Raw genomic sequence first — 20,146 nt, 5'->3', positions numbered from 1 at the left:
CCTCCACCAGTGCCACATCTCCAGCTTCCTGGTCACCAATGCCCAGTTCCCAAAAGAAATCAGGTGGGGTTTAGTATTAACTTTAATCAATCTTGCTTATTAGAAATCAGGTGCACTGTGGGAAATATATATAGCACGTATATTTAGCAGAACAGTGCAAAGTCTTGCTATGAATCTCCAAAACCATCTCTCATGTTTCTCAATGTCTTATCTCATTGTGCACTGTGTCAGCTATGGTTATGGATATGGTTGAAATGACAATAAGAGCTACTTGACTTGAACATGCAACATATTTCAAGTTTTAAATTTGTGATTTTCATTTACATGAACTTTTTTTTTTTTTTTTTATGTGGATGTTGTGCACTAAAGGATGGTAAGATCAAAAGAGCTAATGGCGAGATTGCAGCTTTGTGGCTTTTTTGAATGTGGTCATTGCATCACGATCATACTGCTCTCCAATACATTGCATCTGCTCTCCAATACATTGAGTTATTTATATATATATATATATATATATATATATATATATATATATATATATATATATATATATATATATATATATATATATATATATATATATATATATATATACACACAGTGTAACCCACTTATCTCGACCTCGGTTACCTCGACAACCCTATTAAGTCGACATTTTTGAAGTGGAACCGCCAAATTCTCGCTTTGTCTAAGCATTTTTTTTATCGGTTATGCCGATTTTTTATGTCGCCGACCCCTAATATCTCGAGCACAAGGGGGGGAAAATTTGCCATTTACCGTCAGTTATCTGGATCGGCACTGTGCAGCCGCAGAAGAACTCGCGAAAGTGGCGGAAGGAGCGCAGCGCGGAACGTGGGATGAGCAGCAAAAGCATAGAATGAGCACCGGCAGGATTGGGGGGAATCCGTGTTGCGCTTTGGGAAGAAAAGCGCAGCCGTTGAGAGAGTGCCGGTGGGAGGGCACGTACCGGGATACGCATGCGCGATAACAACGACCGCCGTGAACCAACATATACCAACAATAACGGACGGTGAGAGTGTGAAAGTTTAAATAGGAGCTGGTGATGATGATAAACGAGCCCCATATGTGCGTGATTGAAGCCGGGAGCTTCAGAGAAAGCGGCCAAGAAGCACCTGCCACACCGAAGGGGGCGTGGCCGGTGGATTCCTGACAGTTAACAAACATGTACTGTATGTATTTTTATAGCATGCTTTCATACATAAACGAAAATCAAAATGGCGGCAATATATTAACGTGCTTGAAATTTCTTTATCTCGATCATCGGTTATCTCGATGCTTTTTGGCAACCCCCTAGGACATCGACATAACCGGGTTCCACTGTGTGTATATACAGTGAGGAATATAAGTATTTGAACACCCTGCTATTTTGCAAGTTCTCCCACTTAGAAATCATGGAGGGGGTCTGAAATTGTCATCGTAGGTGCATGTCCACTGTGAGAGACATAATCTAAAAAAAAAAATCCAGAAATCACAATATATGATTTTTTTAACTATTTATTTGTATGATACAGCTGCAAATAAGTATTTGAACACCTGTCTATCAGCTAGAATTCTGACCCTCAAAGACCTGTTAGTCTGCCTTTAAAATGTCCACCTCCACTACATTTATTATCCTAAATTAGATGCACCTCTTTAAGGTCGTTAGCTGCATAAAGACACCTGTCCACCCCATACAATCAGTAAGAATCCAACTACTAACATGGCCAAGACCAAAGACAAAATTGTACACCTCCACAAGGCTGGAAAGGGCTACGGGGAAAAGTTTTTACGTCTTAAGTTTGCCAATGACCATTTGGATGATCCAGAGGAGTCATGGGAGAAAGTCATATGGTCAGATGAGACTAAAATAGAACTTTTGGGCCATAATTCCACTAAACGTGTTTGGAGGAAGAAGAATGATGAGAACCATCCCAAGAACACCATCCCTACTGTGAAGCATGGGGGTGGTAGCATCATGCTTTGGGGGTGTTTTTCTGCACATGGGACAGGGTGACGGCACTGTATTAAGGAGAGGATGACCGGGGCCATGTATTGCGAGATTTTGGGGAACAACCTCCTTCCCTCAGTTAGAGCATTGAAGATGGGTCGAGGCTGGGTCTTCCAACATGACAATGACACGAAGCACACAGCCAGGATAACCAAGGAGTGGCTCTGTAAGAAGCATATCAAGGTTCTGGCATGGCCTAGCCAGTCTCCAGACCTAAACCCAATAGAGAATCTTTGGAGGGAGCTCAAACTCCGTGTTTCTCAGTGACAGGCCAGAAACCTGACTGATCTAGAGAAGATCTGTGTGGAGGAGTGGGCCAAAATCCCTCCTGCAGTGTGTGAAAACCTGGTGAAAAACCACAGGAAACGTTTGACCTCTGTAATTGCAAACAAAGGCTACTGTACCAAATATTAACATTGACTTTCTCAGGTGTTCAAATACTTATTTGCAGCTGTATTACACATATAAATAGTTAAAAAATCATACATTGTGATTTCTGGATTTTTTTTTAGATTATGTCTCTCATAGTGGACATGCACCTACGATGACAATTTCAGACCCCTCCATGATTTCTAAGTGGGAGAACTTGCAAAATAGCAGGGTGTTCAAATACTTATTTTCCTCACTGTATATATAATATATATACACACACACACAAATACAACTTCTTTTGTTTCCTATCTATTTTCCTATCTGTTGAGATAAAACCAGTAAAAAGGTAAATTAAAAAACATAGGGCAATACAGTATAAATCTGATAAGAGTGAGATAGTTTACAAAGTTTCTCTTTGCTGTTTTGAAATTGAATTTCAGCCAGGCTCATCATGACCTTCTTTAAAATTTTAGCATTTTTTTAAACTAGTAATAAATCTTTTGTTTAACTATACTTTAAGTACAAATTCAAAAGTACTTAAACTTTTCACACACTTATATTTTATAAACATAAAATTATAAACATAAAAATGTGTATTAATATGAATAAAAAGGTGATACGGAATATTAACATGGAGAAAATACACAGACAGGATAATAATAAAATGCTAAACAAGTTAAGGGGAAAAAAAATCCAGTAGTCCCTTGAGTAGACTTGTAGTATGCCCTGAAACCAGCAGGAACAATTGTTGAATAGAAAACAGTAAGCAAATAACTACACCAGAACAACTGGCTTCAGTTGTGTAGGACCACATGCAAAAATCCCTCTGTTAAAATAAGTCTGAATTTATGTCTAAAATATGTGCACCAGCATTTAGATAAATCAGACCTCTTTTAAAATATGAGAAGACAGAAATAAAAGTCTTGGCAATAGTTTAACTCATTGTGTTTGAAGAAAGAAGGTAAATATGTTTACTAGATTCACATTAAAGCATGGTGGTGGAAGCATCCTGGTATGTTGCTGCTTTTCATATTATTGAAGGAGACTTAAAAATACACTTTATGGGCAAAAGTTTGTGGTCATACCTGACCATACAATCACCTCCACTCTTCTGGGAAGATGTTCAGTTAGATTATTGACACCTGACCATAAGGTTCATATGTGCTTTTTCAACATCCTGTTCCACATTTAGTCCCCATTTGCTGATATATTGTCCTCTTCTCTTCTGGAAAGATGTTCCACTGATATGTGCTCATTAATCCCCAGGGGTGTTGGTGAAGACAGCTAGTGATTTAGTGTGATGAGGAGGCTTGGGGTGGAGTCAGCATTTTAAGATGCAGTTTATGCATTTGAGAAAAGCCCTTAACCTTTAACTGCTCAGTTCAATGTATGAGATAATAGTTCTAGATTAGTCTGCAATCAAAAAACTATAAAACATGCTACAGTAGGGTTGTGGTCCAAGCGTCAAATCAGAACTTCCACTTTTTAACTCTAACCGATATAAACCATTTCTTCATTAAGTTATGTAGGGCATTGCCATGCTACATCAGGTATTGGTGAAGTGAAGGTCAAATTTAATGCTTTCACATTCTAAGACATCGTATACAACTATGTACCTCGAACAGTGCGTTAAGAGTTTGGGGAAGAACCATATTTGTATATTTGTCTCGATACGTTTGTTTATTTGTTTCCATATAGTGTATAATGAATACATATTTTCAAGTTTGTAAGTTAAGATATAGTAATAATTAAAAGTGTCACATTTTTTATTTTCCTTTAATATGTTGGTATATATTTGTATTGATTATGATTGTTGGATTGTACTCAGTAAGAACTGAAGTGCATACATAATGGAGTACTGCTTCATCACATGACTGCCTGGGCAGTGTCATGTGATCCAGTGCAAACTGTAGTTACTGTTATTATTGTGATACTGATTTATTTTGGCAGATATATATATATATATATATATATATATATATATATATATATATATATATTTTTTTTTTTTATACTTATAATACAGAAGTCTCACAGAAATACTGTACCTTTCCGAAGGAAAGTTGTTACTATTATAAGTGCATTAATATAAACCTTTAGATTTTTCTGCAACATTATTGTCTGTGCTGCTGTTGTAGACAATTCATTGTATTGTATAATATTATTATACAATTATACACATAAAGCACATGCACTTCTGTTTCCACTCTGTTGGTGCAGGAGCTGAATCATGTCTTCCAACTTAGGATGTGCTTTTTTTTTTTAAGCTTTACGCAGCCTGGGGCCGTGCTGATAAGTAACATTCAGGCGTGGAATTGCAAATCACTGCCCTCCCTCCAGTCTGCTTCTTTTTTCGTTAGCTCTGTGTGCATCACTCTCCTTCCACTTATTTACCTCATGGCCTCTTTTCACACAGCCTAATAAAAAATACATGCTCACTCCAGATTCCGCGTCCCTGTACTGTGCTCTGCCGTGGCGTGATGCGAATTGTGGTGCCGTACGCTTTATAGGGACTGATTCACAGAGATTTTGGAATACACGCTGGGGCACGCAGTTCTCCTACTGTACGTTGCAATCATCATTCAGCACGGCAGGGATACACGTGACAACACCCGTCATAGGAACAAAGTACTTGTGTTTTTTTTTACGCTGCCAAACAAAATCCCTGGAGTGCTCAGGATAAAAAAAAAAGAGATAAAGAATGAGTCGTCATACACCATCGCTTTTACGTTTTAACGATACATCACCAGCATATGAATTCCATTTATCTTACAGAAACCATTACGTTCTTTGTATCCATTGCTTCAGCAAGTTATATAAATGGTGTATCGAATGTTTTGAAATGCTTATCTACGTCTAATACCATCGTCTATCTGAATACTCGATTTCGACTGGATAGAAGGTGTTTGATCACGTTTCTAATTTAAATGCATATGAACAACTGTAATTGTAATGACATACAGATACAGTTGCAAGCAGAGTAAGATGGCTATTGTAAACATTTCTTACTGATTTTGCCAAGCATGTTTTTTGCATTTCGTTTAACCTACATGGCGCATATGGTGATTTAAATAAATGGGACAGCAAAAGCTGAATTTGACGAACTTGAGAAAACAAAGTTAAAATGAGAAACATAGGGGAAAACAGCACAAGGAATTAACACCAACAGCTTCATTGTTAGTAGAGATGTGGCACAGACTCACAGGATATTCCAAATGGATCCAGGCAGAGGTATCTGCTATGAGGCCTTCAGAAATCAGCATTGTGGGAAAATTTTACACATTAACACACAAAAATGTGTCTGTTGCTTTAACCAATATGTAGTGTAGCAAACTACACAAGCTTAAATATATCCGTTTGGATTCCATTCCACAAAGGCTGACAGAGGTGAGATCATTGATTTTGTCACAAGATATACAAGATGTTTTTTTGCAAGATGCACTTTTAAAGTAAAGTGGGACATTGTAAGAAATGGTCAGCACCATGGTCAGTGTAAAACAGTTAAGCTTTTTCATGAACTATTTATACATTGGCGTTTTTCTTTCCTGCACAAAAACATACAATTTGCCTTCATTTTAAATCTCCAGGACGAAACCATAATACAAAGAAAATATGCACAAAAAATGCGCAAAAACTCTGGGTCATTTTATGAGTTTAACATCGATGCTTCTGCTAGAGATGTATTCAGGTGGCGCAGCTGCGGCTGAGAGGAGACTCGTTGAATTGTGTTAATTGGGCTTCTTGCTTTAGTAGTGCCATTAATTCTTGGTGCAAGAGATACCTGTGTGTGATTCAGCACCCTGGTATACTGAGTTTCTTTATAATATTGATGGTTTCTACAGCCTTGGCTTTGTAAATGATCGTCTTATGAGGTGAATTGATTCAGGTTGGACACCACTTAAGGTCTTGGCATGAAATGTACAGGCTGCCACTTTATAACTTAAAGGGAAGTGTTTTGAACTGCATTTTGGTGAAGATGGTAAGAGAACGTCCATTTATAGCCATATATACCAACGCAAAAGTCGCAGCGGGAACATAAGTTTGTTTCTTGGTTATTTCACTATATTTACTGTAAATAAATGAATAAAAATTACACTTCTGCTATTAAAAACTGATAAATGTGGGTGAGGTTTTAACATAAGATATACCTTTATTCATTCTACAGTGGGGAAATTTGTGTTACAGCAAAGAAAAAGAAATGTCCAAATATGTAAAAAAAAAAAAAAGTAGAAACATAAAACAGTAATAATGTCTCCTCTTCTGCTTTTCCTCTATATACTTTATATACTCTAGTATATGATTAGAGTGTTTTATTTGTTACTTTAACAAATTAATGTAAAGGACTACAAAAAGAATGCCAGTACTTAGCATTTTTAAGGTCTGTAACGTTTTTTTTAAGTACTGGTTGTTTTTTTATTTTTTGTTGTTGTTTTCACTCATTTCAGAGATGCTGATGTTCCTCGTTGCCTCTGGTGATGTGAGAACAAGCATTTAAATCTTTAGTTTCTTGCTACTGAAATTCTGTGCTCACATCCATACATACACTGGACACAAAGTCCCATTCAAGATTTGCTCTTATTATAACCTCTACTCTTCTGAGATGTTGTTCCACTAGCTTATGGACTGTGCTTGTGGAGATTTGTGCTTATTCATCCACAAGGGTGTTGGTAAAGTCTGAGGGATACAGTCAGCGATTCAAATCATCCCAAAAGTGTTCAGTAGGTTGAGATCAGAGCTTTGAGGCAGGCCACTCAAAATGTTATACTCCAACTCATGTAAACCATATCTTAATAGAGGAATGATTTACTTATTGTAAGACAATGCCTTTATTTTCCCCCCTTAGTGAGGCAAAAAATAAATCTGCCTCACAACTTATGACTTCACACCTCATTTGGCAGCAGAAAAGCAAACAGCAAAAAAAAAGCCATTACAAGCTCAGCATACTGAACTGCATATATTTGAAGAATTGATGGACCATGTTTTTTTGTACATATACAATTTCCACCGTATTGACGTTTCTCTCATTTTATTTATTTTCTTCTCTCATCTCTCTCTACAGGAACCTGGTGCCAGTCACCCAGTTGTACGTGAGTGTGGACGCCAGCACCAAGGACAGCCTGAAGCGGATAGATCGTCCTCTATTCAAAGACTTCTGGCAGCGCTTCCTAGACAGTCTTAAAGCCCTTGGGGAGAAGGTGAGCACAGTGTACACTGCTAAAGTAAAGATTCGCTGATACACAATAAAGTCAGAATGCGTTCAGACCCCTTTGTGGTAGCAGCCTTATGATAAAATTCCTATTAGTCTTAAATTAAATTCATAATACATTTTCATATTTTATTTATTATAATGAATAATAATTAAAACTAATCTTTTTTTTTTTTTTATAATTTCTGCTCTTCATGCTTCATATTGACTTATCTGATAAAGGCTTCATTACTGAAGGGCAAGACAAAAGCCTCTCTTCAGTGCAATTAAAGTAATAAGTCTTGTGGTCATTCTGCCAAAAAAAAGCCCGGGTCAGTGGAGTGTTACAGTGATGGTTGACCTCCTGCAAGTTTCTCTCATCTCCACACATAATCTCTTGAGCTCATCAGACCTTTGGTCACGCCTCTTACCAAGTCCTTTCTCTCATGATTGCTCAGTTTGGCCAAGCAGCCGACTTTAGAAAGAGTTGTTCCAGTCTTCTATTTAAGAATTATGGAATTTGCTGTACTTTCGGAAATCTTCAATGCCTGAAGATTTTGCGTGAAATTTGTTTTTTTGCTTTGAATCTGTGCTTGGACTCAATTCAGTCTCTGAGCTTTCCAGTTTCTTTAACCTCACAGCTTGGTTTTTTCTTTAAGGTGCCTTTTCAGCTTTTAGTGTGGAATATATTCACTGATTTTAGAATTAAGGCCATTCATAATAGTAAATTATTCTATTCTTATGTATTTGGTTGTATTTGTTAAACCTTCTTGTTGGGAAAAGGACCTTGTCACTTTCCTTGTATAGGAGCAAGTTATTGATCATCTTTCAGGCGTTCATATACAGTGGAACCCGGTTATGTCGATGTCCTAGGGGGTCGCCAAAAAGCATCGAGATATGTGCATGCACGTGTTTTTGAAGGGGTTTTTACACAACAGCGTTGCTGCGATTTGTTTGATGAAGGCATGCTATAAAAATGTACATACGTTTGTTAACAACAAAAGGCATAAGTTCACCTTCTAACAGCAGAGATTCACCAGTATACAATACAAACCACCGTCCATTCTCCATACAAACCTTTATTATTTTCTCCAACATTATAAACACACAGATCGCTCAAAAAAAAAAAAAAAACAGCGGCTGCACAGTGCCGTCTCACATTTAGTCCACATGTGGAAAAAAAAGAAAAATAAACAGTAATTACGTTTCTGAAAACTTATGACCATCAGGCTGAAGTAATCCGCACAAACACACAAAGCAAAGTGTCCGAAAAAACTTACGTCCGCGATGCCGAGGGGGAGATAAGCCGAGAGAGAGAGAGAGAGAGAGAGAGAGAGAGATTGTGAATGGAAAAATAGGAAATTAAAAGTACGCGACCGGCGGCATGGCACGGCCGGAAAAACCCAAGATCCAAAACCGAACCGAAACCAAAAGCGAGGGATAGAAAAGTCGAAGGGCGAAGGCGTGGCAGGTGCTTTCGGCCGCTTTCTCTGAAGCTCGGCTTCAACTCCTTACCGAGAGCCGTGCTCCTTACCGGCGCGTCGCTCCTTACCGAGAGCCGTGCTCCTTACCCTGCTCGCGCCGGTAAGGAGTTGAAGCCGAGCGCCGCGCTCCGTTCATCGAATAACATTTAACAAAAAAATGCATATGTGCACTTACTAACAGCAGAGATTCACCAGTATACAATACAAACACCTGTAGTATCTGTAAGGTTTGATTTTTCCGCCACTTTCGCGAGTTCTTCTGCGGCTGCACAGTGCCGATCGACATAACTGACGTTAAAATTTCAAATTTTTCCCCTCTTGTGCTCGACATATTAGTGTTCGGCGACATAAAAAAAGTCGACATAACCGATAAAAAATGCTTAGAAAAAGCGAGAATTTGGCGGTTCCACTTCAAAAACGTCGACCTAATAGGGTTGTCGAGTTAACCGAGGGCGAGATAACCGGGTTCCACTGTATTATATATGGTAAAAATTCTCTCTGGAATCTGGTGAACAGCTGCAGTGCAAAACTGCATTCTGGAGTGGTGTTTGCAAAAGTTAATTGGCTTAATAAGGTCTGTCTGGATTTAAAACCTATAAGACTTCAGGGCATGTTATTCTTAATCAAGAAAAAAATCCGCAACATTTAACCCAACATAAACAGATGTCTCTCTTTCTAAATGATTCTTTCTGAATTTGCCAAAGCTAGACTCCAATCCAAGTGTAGAAACACTGATGAAGCAGGGAAATAGAATGCACCTGGACTAAATTGCAAGCGTCATCGCAAAGAGTCTGTGAATACTTAGGTCAGTGTTTTTTAAATTGGTTATCACATTGCACATTGAAGTGTTCAGTCTAAATTAGTATAGTATTCAGTTTTTTTCTAGAAAAAATAAAGGGATGTCGATACTTTCTGAATTTATTAGAAGGACAGCGCGTGTAGAACATTTTGGAGACAAAGTGAGGCAGGCACGATTGAGATGGTTTGGACATGTGCAGAGGAGGGATACATTGGTAGGAGAATGCTGAAAGGAAAAAGGAAAAGAGAAAGGCCAAGGAGGAAGTTTATGGATGTGGTGAAGGAAGACATGCAGGTAGTTGGTTTGAAAGAGGCAGATGTAAAGGAAATGGGGTTATGGAGACGGATGATCTGCTGTGGCGACCCCTAATGGGAGTAGAATGGGAGAAGAAGAATACTTTCTGAATCATAAGAAGCATAAATACAGCTCCTACTGTATATAACTACAGGTGTGATGAGTTAAAATGAAATATTGACATAGCCACAGCAGAAAGCAGGACCCCAACATCCAGGATATCCTGTACCTTAACCCTCTTATGTTTCTTCCTATGCCATTGCTGAGTTTGTTGGCAGTTTTAAATATATATTCCAGCTAGATTTATTACACATGGCAGGGAACTGTTTAGAAAGTGTGTGTGTGTGCCATGTACAATTCGACATCTGAACATTAGTGTGTGCATTAGGAAAGATGACAGAAGAAAGTTGTAAGTTTGAAAGCTAAGTGAAAGCAAGATTGCATGAATTTTATCTTACATGAATGTCAAACTAAAATAGTCCTGAGTGTTTCCAACCCCCTGAAGCCGCCTCGATCTTTTTTGTGTGTTGTACCCTATTTGTTTATGCGATGAGCTTTTAGAAAGTTGGAAACATGACCACATGTGATTACACTGCGAGTTTTGCGCTCCAACTTCAAACGATTTCCAGTTGCTCTTTTGCAAAACAAAGCCGAATGGTAGACCTTTTATTTGTTTGAACTTGAAACACAAGATTCCTCTAGATTATGGAGTGTTTGTGTGGAGATTTGTGCTTGCGCAGCCACAAGGACGTTATTCAAGTCACATATTGATGTAGGGTGAGGAGGTCTGGCATTCCAGTTCATCTCAGAGCTGTTCAATAGGGTTGAGTTCGGAACGCTATAGTAGGCCACTCAAGATCTTGCACTCCAACCCATGTAAACCATACCTTCAGGGTGTTCTCTTTGTGCACATTGCCATTGTCGTGCTGGGACAGGTTTGGGTCTCCTAGTTGAAGTGAAGGGGAAGTTAATGCTATCGCATCTGAAGGCATCCCATACGACTGTGTGCACCTTCATTGTTACAGGTCAAGGAAGAACCACGTATGGCTGGAAAATCTGGTGTCACCATACAGTATAGTGTACAGTGAGAGGGAATACACATTAAAGCATACTGCATTTTTTTAAAATTATTTTATATACTTATAGTTTCAATAAAAAATCTTCTGTATCCATGTCACATAATGTACAGTGCAACCTCGATATTCGCGGGGGTTCCGTTTTATGACCCCTCGCGAGTAAAAGAAAATCGCAAGGTTTTGACTCTCTCCTTTTGATGGTTGCTTTTTTTTACTCTTAGTCCGATTCCAAATAAGAAGTCGCGAACTATCTAGGTCGCGAGTATCGAGGTTCCACAGTACTTCAGTGCGAGTACGGTTTCTCCAAGCGTGACCAGCTGGAATATTGCCAATAACCAAGAATGTTGTTCTAATCCGACAGCATTTGCTCTGGACACCTGTAGACGTGATTCTTGAAGAGGTTGTTGAAGTGGAGATGATTGTTGTGCAGATCATTGCTTATTATACTCTGTTGTATATAATTACTGTGCCTGTTGCTTTCAGGTTGTTCTGCAACTCTATTTCTGGTACTACTGACCTCTCTATTTACTTCATCCTCATTCAGTGTGAGAATGTGCTATGGAATTAAGGATGGTTAGTTATGGCTCTGTGAGCTTTATATCCATATTTAATTGAATGGCATTGACCCAATGAAGTTTACAGTATGGTCTTAGAAATGGCTCCAGAACTTTGGCTGGTGAGAACTTTTTGTTTACACTGTTCTGCTCAGGGACGAGCTTGCGTTCCACTGAGAGAATGAGGGAATAGGGAGCTTCTTCCTGCAGGCTATTCAGGCCCTCAATCTGCCAACACCTAGGACTGGTTATACATAGACTATACAGTACAAATTGGATTTTTCTGCACAACACCCACACACCTAGTATTCCTGTGGATACATGGCATATCCTGTATTATAAATAATTATTTTCCACTTCAACTCCATGTAATGCACATAATATTGCACATATTTTAAATGCCACATACAGTTTTTGCCATCTGCCTTCACGGGTTAAAGAAGTAAGTCTGAAAATCTGTTGTATAATTAGACGTTTTATAGTAATGATAATAATGAAACTTTAAGGGGTTTAATGTGCACCCCACCAGCTTTCAGTATAAACTCCACCAGGGGCAGTGACAAAAAGGAATAAAAAGGTAAAGAAATGACTAATGTTTAAACTGACAGACTCAAGTGTCTCATGCCATAGAATGTATCCACCGTTTTAAATGTCTTAAACGTAAGAACGTATAACGTGTCAGCTAACAAACATGAGTTTATATCTCTGCAACACTTGGGTCCAATTGGCAAACACCTAAGTCAAGTTTATTTCTATAGAAAATGGACATTGTCTCAAAGCAGCTTGGCAGGATTTAAGAATTAATGTGAACAATGTGTGTTTATCCCTGATGAGCAGCCATGGCAACTGTGGCAAGGAAAAACTTCCTCAGATGGTATGAGGAAGAAACCTTGAGAGGAACCAGACTCAAAATGGGAACCCTTCTCATTTGGGTGACATCAAAAGTGTGATTATAAATCTTTAAAACAATACAAACACCGGAGAGTGAGAACTAACATGAGCACTGGAGTATAAGATTATAAGTAATGATCTTTCTACAGTCTTATACAGTCTATATGGTTATAAAACTAGGAGCTACTGAGCTCAACATTTGCGATCATCACAGATCCAACACCAGCTTCTCCATGCCGGAGTCTTTAAACACTCAAAGAGATCCAATATCCAAACTCCACACGAAGTGGAATCCAAATGGCGCTGGTACGTCTCTAGATGGTTCAGGATGTTTGCGAGTTCGGCATCTACTTCTTTAAAGGTTCATAATCTTCATGAGGTGGGACGTGACTGGAGCTGGTGCAACCTCAGGATGCCTTGGGATCCGTAGAGAAGCAGCGGAGAGGAATTAGCGTAGCTTCTGTTCATGATATTAACAAGCACAAGTTGATAATGTGCATGTGCTCAGAAGTTCTGGAACACAAGGTTATGGTGTGATGTGTGTTATGTGTAGCTTTACTAAAAAAGATACGCCTTTAATCTGCACTTAAAGTTTAGGAGCTAAATGTGAGAAACTCTACCGCCTTTAGTGGACTTTGCTATTCTAGGAACTACTAGAAGTCTGGAGTTTTGAGATCTCAAAGAGTGTGACGGATTGTAGCGTGTTAGAAGACTGGGTAGATACATGGACGCTAAACCATTTAGTGTTTTGTAAGTAAGTATCAATAGTTTGTATTTGCTTCGAAACTTAACAGGTAGCCATTGTAGGGATGGTAAGATTGGGGTTATATGGTCATATTTTCTTGACCTCGTGAGAACTCGTGAGTGACTGCTGCATCCTGAACTATCTGTAGCTTGTTTATTAATGATGCAGGACATCCACCTAGTAGTGCATTACAATAGTCTATTCTGGAGGTCATGGACAAGCTTCTCTGCATCAGATATAGACAACATGTTTCTTAGCTTAGCAATATTTCCAAGGTGAAAGAAGCCTGTTTTTGTAATATGGGTGATATGATTTTCAAAAGACAAGTTGCTGTCTAAAATAACTCCTTAGTGTGAAATATTAACGTGATCTGAGGATACATGAGCAGTTTCAGAACAGCACCACCTGCTAGTCAAGAGTTATTAATTATTTTATGTTTATGTATTCTGTTAATTTGTAGTGTCATGCATGAGGCATAGCAAGTTAAATCATAAAAAATGTTATTATTTCAGTAATATTAACTGTTGGCCATTTTGAATTGTGTGTTAAGACTATGTATTTTATAAACTCATTGCAGTAAAGTGATTGGACAATAGCACTTCAACATTAAAGAATTGCTAATAGTTGTAAATAATTTTTTTTTCATAAAAGTGCTATATAGCTACAACTAATTACGTGACTTGATTATTGCTAAAGTAAAAAGTTTGAAAGTTTTTTACTCATAAATTCAAAGCCGCACTGTAAATATCCCTCCCCCCTTTTTTCTAACCTGAAATGCCTCTGCTATCATGAAAGTTTCATTTCCCTGTTCAGCTCTATTTATTTTTTCTTTACTCATCTGTCAGCATCCTTAAGCCTCTTTGTCATTTGAGCTCTATATCATACAGTGGTGGGCGGTCAGGGCCAGCAAAGCCTTCTCTGCTGGCCTAAACACTATCAGAAGCACTGACCTACATTTACAACCTAAATTCTAATATTTGTTCTATGAAATTGTATTAATTTATTCCAACAGTTTCTTCTTTTCATTTCGTAGCGCTTCTCCTGGCTGCACTGCTTCCAGTAGGTGTATGTGGACATTAGATTTTTTTTGTCCAATCAGATTTCAGCCTCAATGTGCTGCCATGTCAATCTAATCTGCCCAGGGTCTTCAAACTCAGTACTGCTGGTGTTTTTACCATAGTCTCCTTAAGAAATAGCTGTTTCTTTAACCAATCAGATTTTATTCGCCTCACAGCTAGCTGGCCCAGAATAGCCTCAGCATTTTTCCGCCCTCCGATTGGTTGGTCCAAGGGGAAAATGTTACAGCTAAGTTCGACTGGCAAAACACGTATGTAGTTAATAGTGTATTACAACATTTGAGTTAGACTTTTTTATGCCTACGGAGGAAGAGAAATTGATTCGAACATACTTAAAAATACATTTTCAAGAAAAGCTAGACATTGTGAGGAGAAGTCGGCCAACCCCGAAGCTAGCTAGCTTGTCTCAGCCCAGGAAAGGGTTTGTTCACCACTTCCACTTTTACAGCCTCTGACGAGCGGTGCAAATTGAGTCTGCATCTCTGGTGAGTAAGTTGTATTTTATTTTATTTTTTTACGTTTTTGTTATGTTATTAGACAAATATTAATTCTGAACTGCTCCAGATGATGTACCTGGCACAGTTGCGGTTGTAGTGGAGAGGTTTGGAGCTTGCTTTAGTAAAATGGTTTTCACCCTCCATATGTGAAAATCCCTCTCTCTGTGTTCTCCAATCTTGTGAAATGTTATAGGAGGAGATTAAGTGCTGTCTTGTTGGCAAAAGGAGGTTGTACAAAGTATTAACATCAGGGGTGCCAATAATTGTGGCACACATGATTTCAAGTTTTTTTTTTTTCTAAATGTGTGATTTTTTTTTACCACCAAAGTAATGTACTTAAATAAAAGGTTGGATTTTTCTCTTTTTTTGCATTTGGGTTCTATGTTGTTTTAAAAAAAAAGGAGAATTTTTAGAAGTCCACGACCACATCTTAAACAGGGGTGCCAATAATTGTGGAGGGCACTGTATATATATAAATATAAAAGCTGTTTTTTGTTTTGAGATACTGACAAGGGAACAAATGTTTATAGCTTCTATACAGCAATTTGTTTTGCTGACGTTCCACAACATTAAGCATGATTATAAGCAGATAGAAAGAATGCGCGGCTTACACCTGTGACACAGTAGATCAGTCTGAGAGCTTTTGTTGTCGTCTTTCTTCACTTTCATGAACTTGGCTGCAGTTATTTTGAGCGAATTTAGCAGATATGTGGAAACTTGTGGAGCCAAAAATTAAAGTAATTTAAAAATTAAAGAAACTTAAAAGTTAAAGAAACTTGTGGAGCCAAAATTTTTCTTTAAGTAATACTATAGGATTGATTTGGAATGACACTTACATACAGAATAAAAACACAGAGAAGCTACTTTACCTGATGGTATACTGTATCTGACAAAAGTGAGTACACCTCTCAGATTTCAGCAACTATTTTAGTATCTATTTTAAGAATCAATATTATATAAATTAAACTTGGATATATTTTAGTCAGTGTGCAGCTTCTATAGCAGTACAGATTTATTGCCAACTAAAAATAACCCAACATATAGCCATTATTGTCTTAAAAAAAACTGTCGACAAAAGTAAATACACCGTGAGTTAACATGCCAAAGCTGTGTTCAGAGGTATTAATATTTTGTGAGCACCACTGTTGTCTAGCAGTGCCTTAATCCTCCTGGGCATGGAATTTAGGGGTCCTAGGGTCCTCTTCCACTCCTCCGTAATGACATCACGGAGCTGCCGGATGTTAGACACATTGTGCTTTTCCACCTTCCGCTTGTTGATGCCCCACAGGTTTTCAGTAGGTTTCATGTGATTAAAAGGATACTCTTGGACATGATTAAGAAAGGTAAAAGTTATTCTGCTGTAGGATGCCATTAAGGAATCAATGAATCTTCTGATTGCCACATAAAGAAGGACGAAAAGAATATAAGGAAGACTGCATTATTGGTTTTTACCAAGACTACAAAGGGGGTTGTAACTTCTCACAATAAGGCCATTGTAAGGATGGAGTCTGCATTAGCCCTGTGGATCAATGACTGCAGGAAGAAGAATATCTTGCTGGATACCAACACCATCCGCATTAAAGCAATGAATCTTTACAACAGTTTTGCTGAAAGCGGTAATATTCGCAGTAGTCATGATGACAACGGCGATGACGCAGAAGCAGGACCATCAAGTGCTTCTCCCAGCAGATCAACCGCATTCAAGGCCAGCAAGGGCTGATAAGTTTGATAAGTTTCAGAGACGCTTTGGGCTCAAGAGCATTTTTCTGCAGAGAGAAGCTGCCTCTGCGGATAAAGCAGGAACCGAGGAGTACGTGAACAACACATTCAAAACTACCATCGAGGAAGGGGGTTACAAGCCTGAACAAGTTTTTAATATGGATGAGACGGGCTTATTTTGGAAGCGGATGCCGTCTTTTACTCGTATTATGAAGGATGAAGCCAAAGCCCCTGGATTTAAGGCCCAAAAATATTGTGTAACTTTGATTATGTGTGGGAGGGCTGCAGGGCTTATTTATGAGTCAAAAATCCCAAGGGCCTTAAAAAACAAGAATAAGAATATGTTGCCTGTGTACTGGATGTCCAACCCTAAGGCCTGGATCATGTCCGATTGGTTCCACCAGTGCTTGATACCGGAGATCAAGCTTTATTTGACAGAGAAAAACCTTGAATTCAAAGTGCTTCTTATCATGGACAATACTGGAGGCCACGCTGCCGATCTGTCGTATGATGTTCAGCTAGATAGAGTGCAGATAGAGTTCTTGCCTCCGAACACCACATCGCTGATTCAGCTCATGGATCAAAGTGTTATTTGTGCTTTTAAGGCTCTCTATACATGAAACACCCTGCAAAATCTTGTTGAAGCTAGGTATTCGGATGAAAAGTTCTCACTAAAGTCGTACTGTCGTGACTACACAATTTGATCATGTCTCCTAAATATTTAGAGGGCTTTAAAGAAGATGAAGAGTAAAACATTGTGGCCAGAAGTGGTCCACGATTACAAGGGATCCATCACTTTGCGGTAGATAATGCAGTGAAGCTGGTGAAATGCAGATAATGCAGTGAAGATGGCTTCAATTATATGACTTCTGACAACGTTAATGATCTCATCAATGCCCAATTAAAACCGTTGGTAGACAAAGATAACGGAGATGACTAAGTCTTTAAGCGAAGAAAGGAACAAGAGGGAGTAGGGGTTGTTGAAGAGGAGGTTGGCCTAACACCCGAGCTCCTCGCAACACTTGTCAGACTGTCTAAAGAACTTTAACATCTTGCTCAAGTATGGGACCCCCATATTCTTCATTTGTTGTCGTTTTCAAATGCAATCGAGGGTAGCATGTCTTCTTATAAAAACCTTCTCACCCAGAAGAAAAGGCTGCGCCAGCAACTCCCTATAACTCTGTTCAGCACTCGGAAGAAGACACCAGTTACGCCTACACCTTTAGCGACAACAAAAGGTATGGACAAGGGAAGATACTGCACCACTGGATGAAGTGGTGCTTTCAGAAGAGCTGTAATGCTTTTTTTGGGTATGCAGTACATTCATTTCATCGCCATCATCATTAGTACAGCAACCTTAATTCATAATCATCTTCATTATTCAAGATGTATCTTCACTGGCGAGTATTCATATAGAATTTTTTTTTGTTAAAATTACGTAGATTTAAGAATATTGAAAAGTTTATAAGAGTTTCGGGACGGTTTATAAACCCTTCAGATATACGTGGGGTGGGGGGTCCGGAACATAACCCCCGCGAAAGGCGGGGGATTACTGTAGTTGCAATGTGTGGCATATTGTCTGAGCACTGACAAACAAACCTTCCGCTTCTGCAACCTCTAAAGCAATGCTGGCAGCACTCATGCATCTGTTCCTTGAAGCAGCTTCTGCACTTATCGAAAAGGCATGAGGATTAAACTTCTTTAAAGAACCCTTGTGAGGCCTGTTCCGATTGAAATTCGTCTTGGAAAATTTGCCTTAGACCCTGGCCACTGTACTGTAACTCAGTTTCATGGTGTTACCGATCTTCTTTTAACCTGGGCCATCTTTGTGTAGAGCAATAATTCTCATTCTTAAATCCTCTGAGAGTCTTTGCCATGAGGTGCCATGTTAAACATACAGTGGTCAGTATGAGGGAATTGTACTCAAAGCATCTAATTTTAACTGCTCTAATACAAGATACACAAATTAGTATGGTCCTGTTAAGCTAAAAAAGAACATGATGAATAGGACATTGTGGCTTTGCATTGTTAAAGTAAACAAAGTCTCAACAGCTGCGCTTTTGTTGCCTGCTATTTTGACAGTATGTTGAATTATTTTTAGAAGACAGTAAATCTGTACTGCTATATAAGTTGCACATTGACTACTCCTAAAATACAGTGGAACCCAGTTATCTCGCCCTCAGTTATCTCGACAACCCTATTAAGTCGACGTTTTTGAAGTGGAACCGCCAAATTCTCGCTTTTTCTAAGCATTTTTATCTGTTATGTCGACTTTTTTTATGTCGCCGAACCCTAATATCTCGAGCACAAGGGGGGAAAAATTTACCATTTAACATCGGTTATCTCGGTGCAGCCGCAGAAGAACTCACGGAAGTGGCGGAAAAATCAAGCCTTACAGATGCTACAGGTGTTGTATTGTATACTGGTGAATCTCTGCTGTTAGTTAGTGCTAGTGTTCGTAGTGTTAGTAGGGGCGCGGCGCGGCTTTGGGAAGAAAAGCGCAGCCGTTGAGAGAGTGCCGGTGGGAAGGCACGTACCGGGAAACGCATGAGTGATAACGACCGCCGTGAACCAACATATACCAACAATAACGGACGGTGAGTGTGTGGAAGTTTAAATAGGAGCTGGTGATGATGATAAACGAGCACCATATGTGCTCGATTGAAGCCGGGAGCTTCAGAGAAAGCGGCAGAGAAAGCACCTGACACGGTGAAGGGGGCCAAAAGGGGGCGTGGCAGGTGGATTCCTGACAGATAAACATGTACTGTATGTTTTTTTTATAGCATGCCTTCATCAAACAAATCGCGGCAACGCTGTTGTGTAAAAAACCCCTTCAAAAACACGTGCATGCACATTCTCATTTATTAACGCACATCATGTACATAAAGAAATTTCAAGCACGTTAATATATTGCCGCCAATTTGATTTTCGTTTATCTCGATCATCGGTTATCTCGATGCTTTTTGGCGACCCCCTAGGACATCGACATAACTGGGTTCCACTGTATATACAAGTTTCATTTCTATAGTTTTGTTCTTTGAGAAGATACTAAAATGGTTGCCAAAATGTGCTCGGTGTACTCACTTTTGTGAGATACTGTATAGTAGATAGTAAATAGCAGACCTGGGCATTTTACAGCCTGCGGGCCACATATGGCCCTTTGGGCATCCCTGTCCGGCCCGCTGTATGTCAGTCATAAACACAGATGAACCAGTATTTATGCTGTGCATGCAATACAACTGTGTTGCTTTTATTTTGAAAAACCATGACATATTATTTACGTTTGGCCGCGCGTATCTTCGTCCATCTGCGACAGGTGTTGCTAGCCAGCTACCCCTGCCCCCCCCAAACAATGTCGGCTCACATAAAAAAAAAAAACGTTGATTCCGAATGCCGCGTTTTCAACAAGACATGGACTGCTAAATATTTCTTTACAGAAGTCAAAG

The 20,146-nt window shown here is 39.0% G+C and overlaps 1 protein-coding gene across 1 annotated transcript in view; it reads left to right on the top strand.

The window, feature by feature from the left end:
- The window catches only part of tyw1 (tRNA-yW synthesizing protein 1 homolog (S. cerevisiae)), a 79,319-nt gene that overhangs the window by 37,319 nt on the left and 21,854 nt on the right, over positions 1-20,146 (top strand). Inside the window, exons 12-13 of the mRNA XM_046863107.1 lie at positions 1-63; positions 7,440-7,575. The exon at positions 1-63 is cut by the window's left edge and continues 115 nt beyond it. Coding sequence (XP_046719063.1) covers positions 1-63; positions 7,440-7,575 — 199 coding nt within the window. The remainder of the gene's footprint in view (positions 64-7,439; positions 7,576-20,146) is intronic.

Source organism: Silurus meridionalis, chromosome 12 (assembly GCF_014805685.1).
Source record: "Silurus meridionalis isolate SWU-2019-XX chromosome 12, ASM1480568v1, whole genome shotgun sequence".
Lineage (NCBI taxonomy): Eukaryota > Metazoa > Chordata > Actinopteri > Siluriformes > Siluridae > Silurus > Silurus meridionalis.
This window is presented reverse-complemented; position numbering and strand designations above follow the sequence as displayed.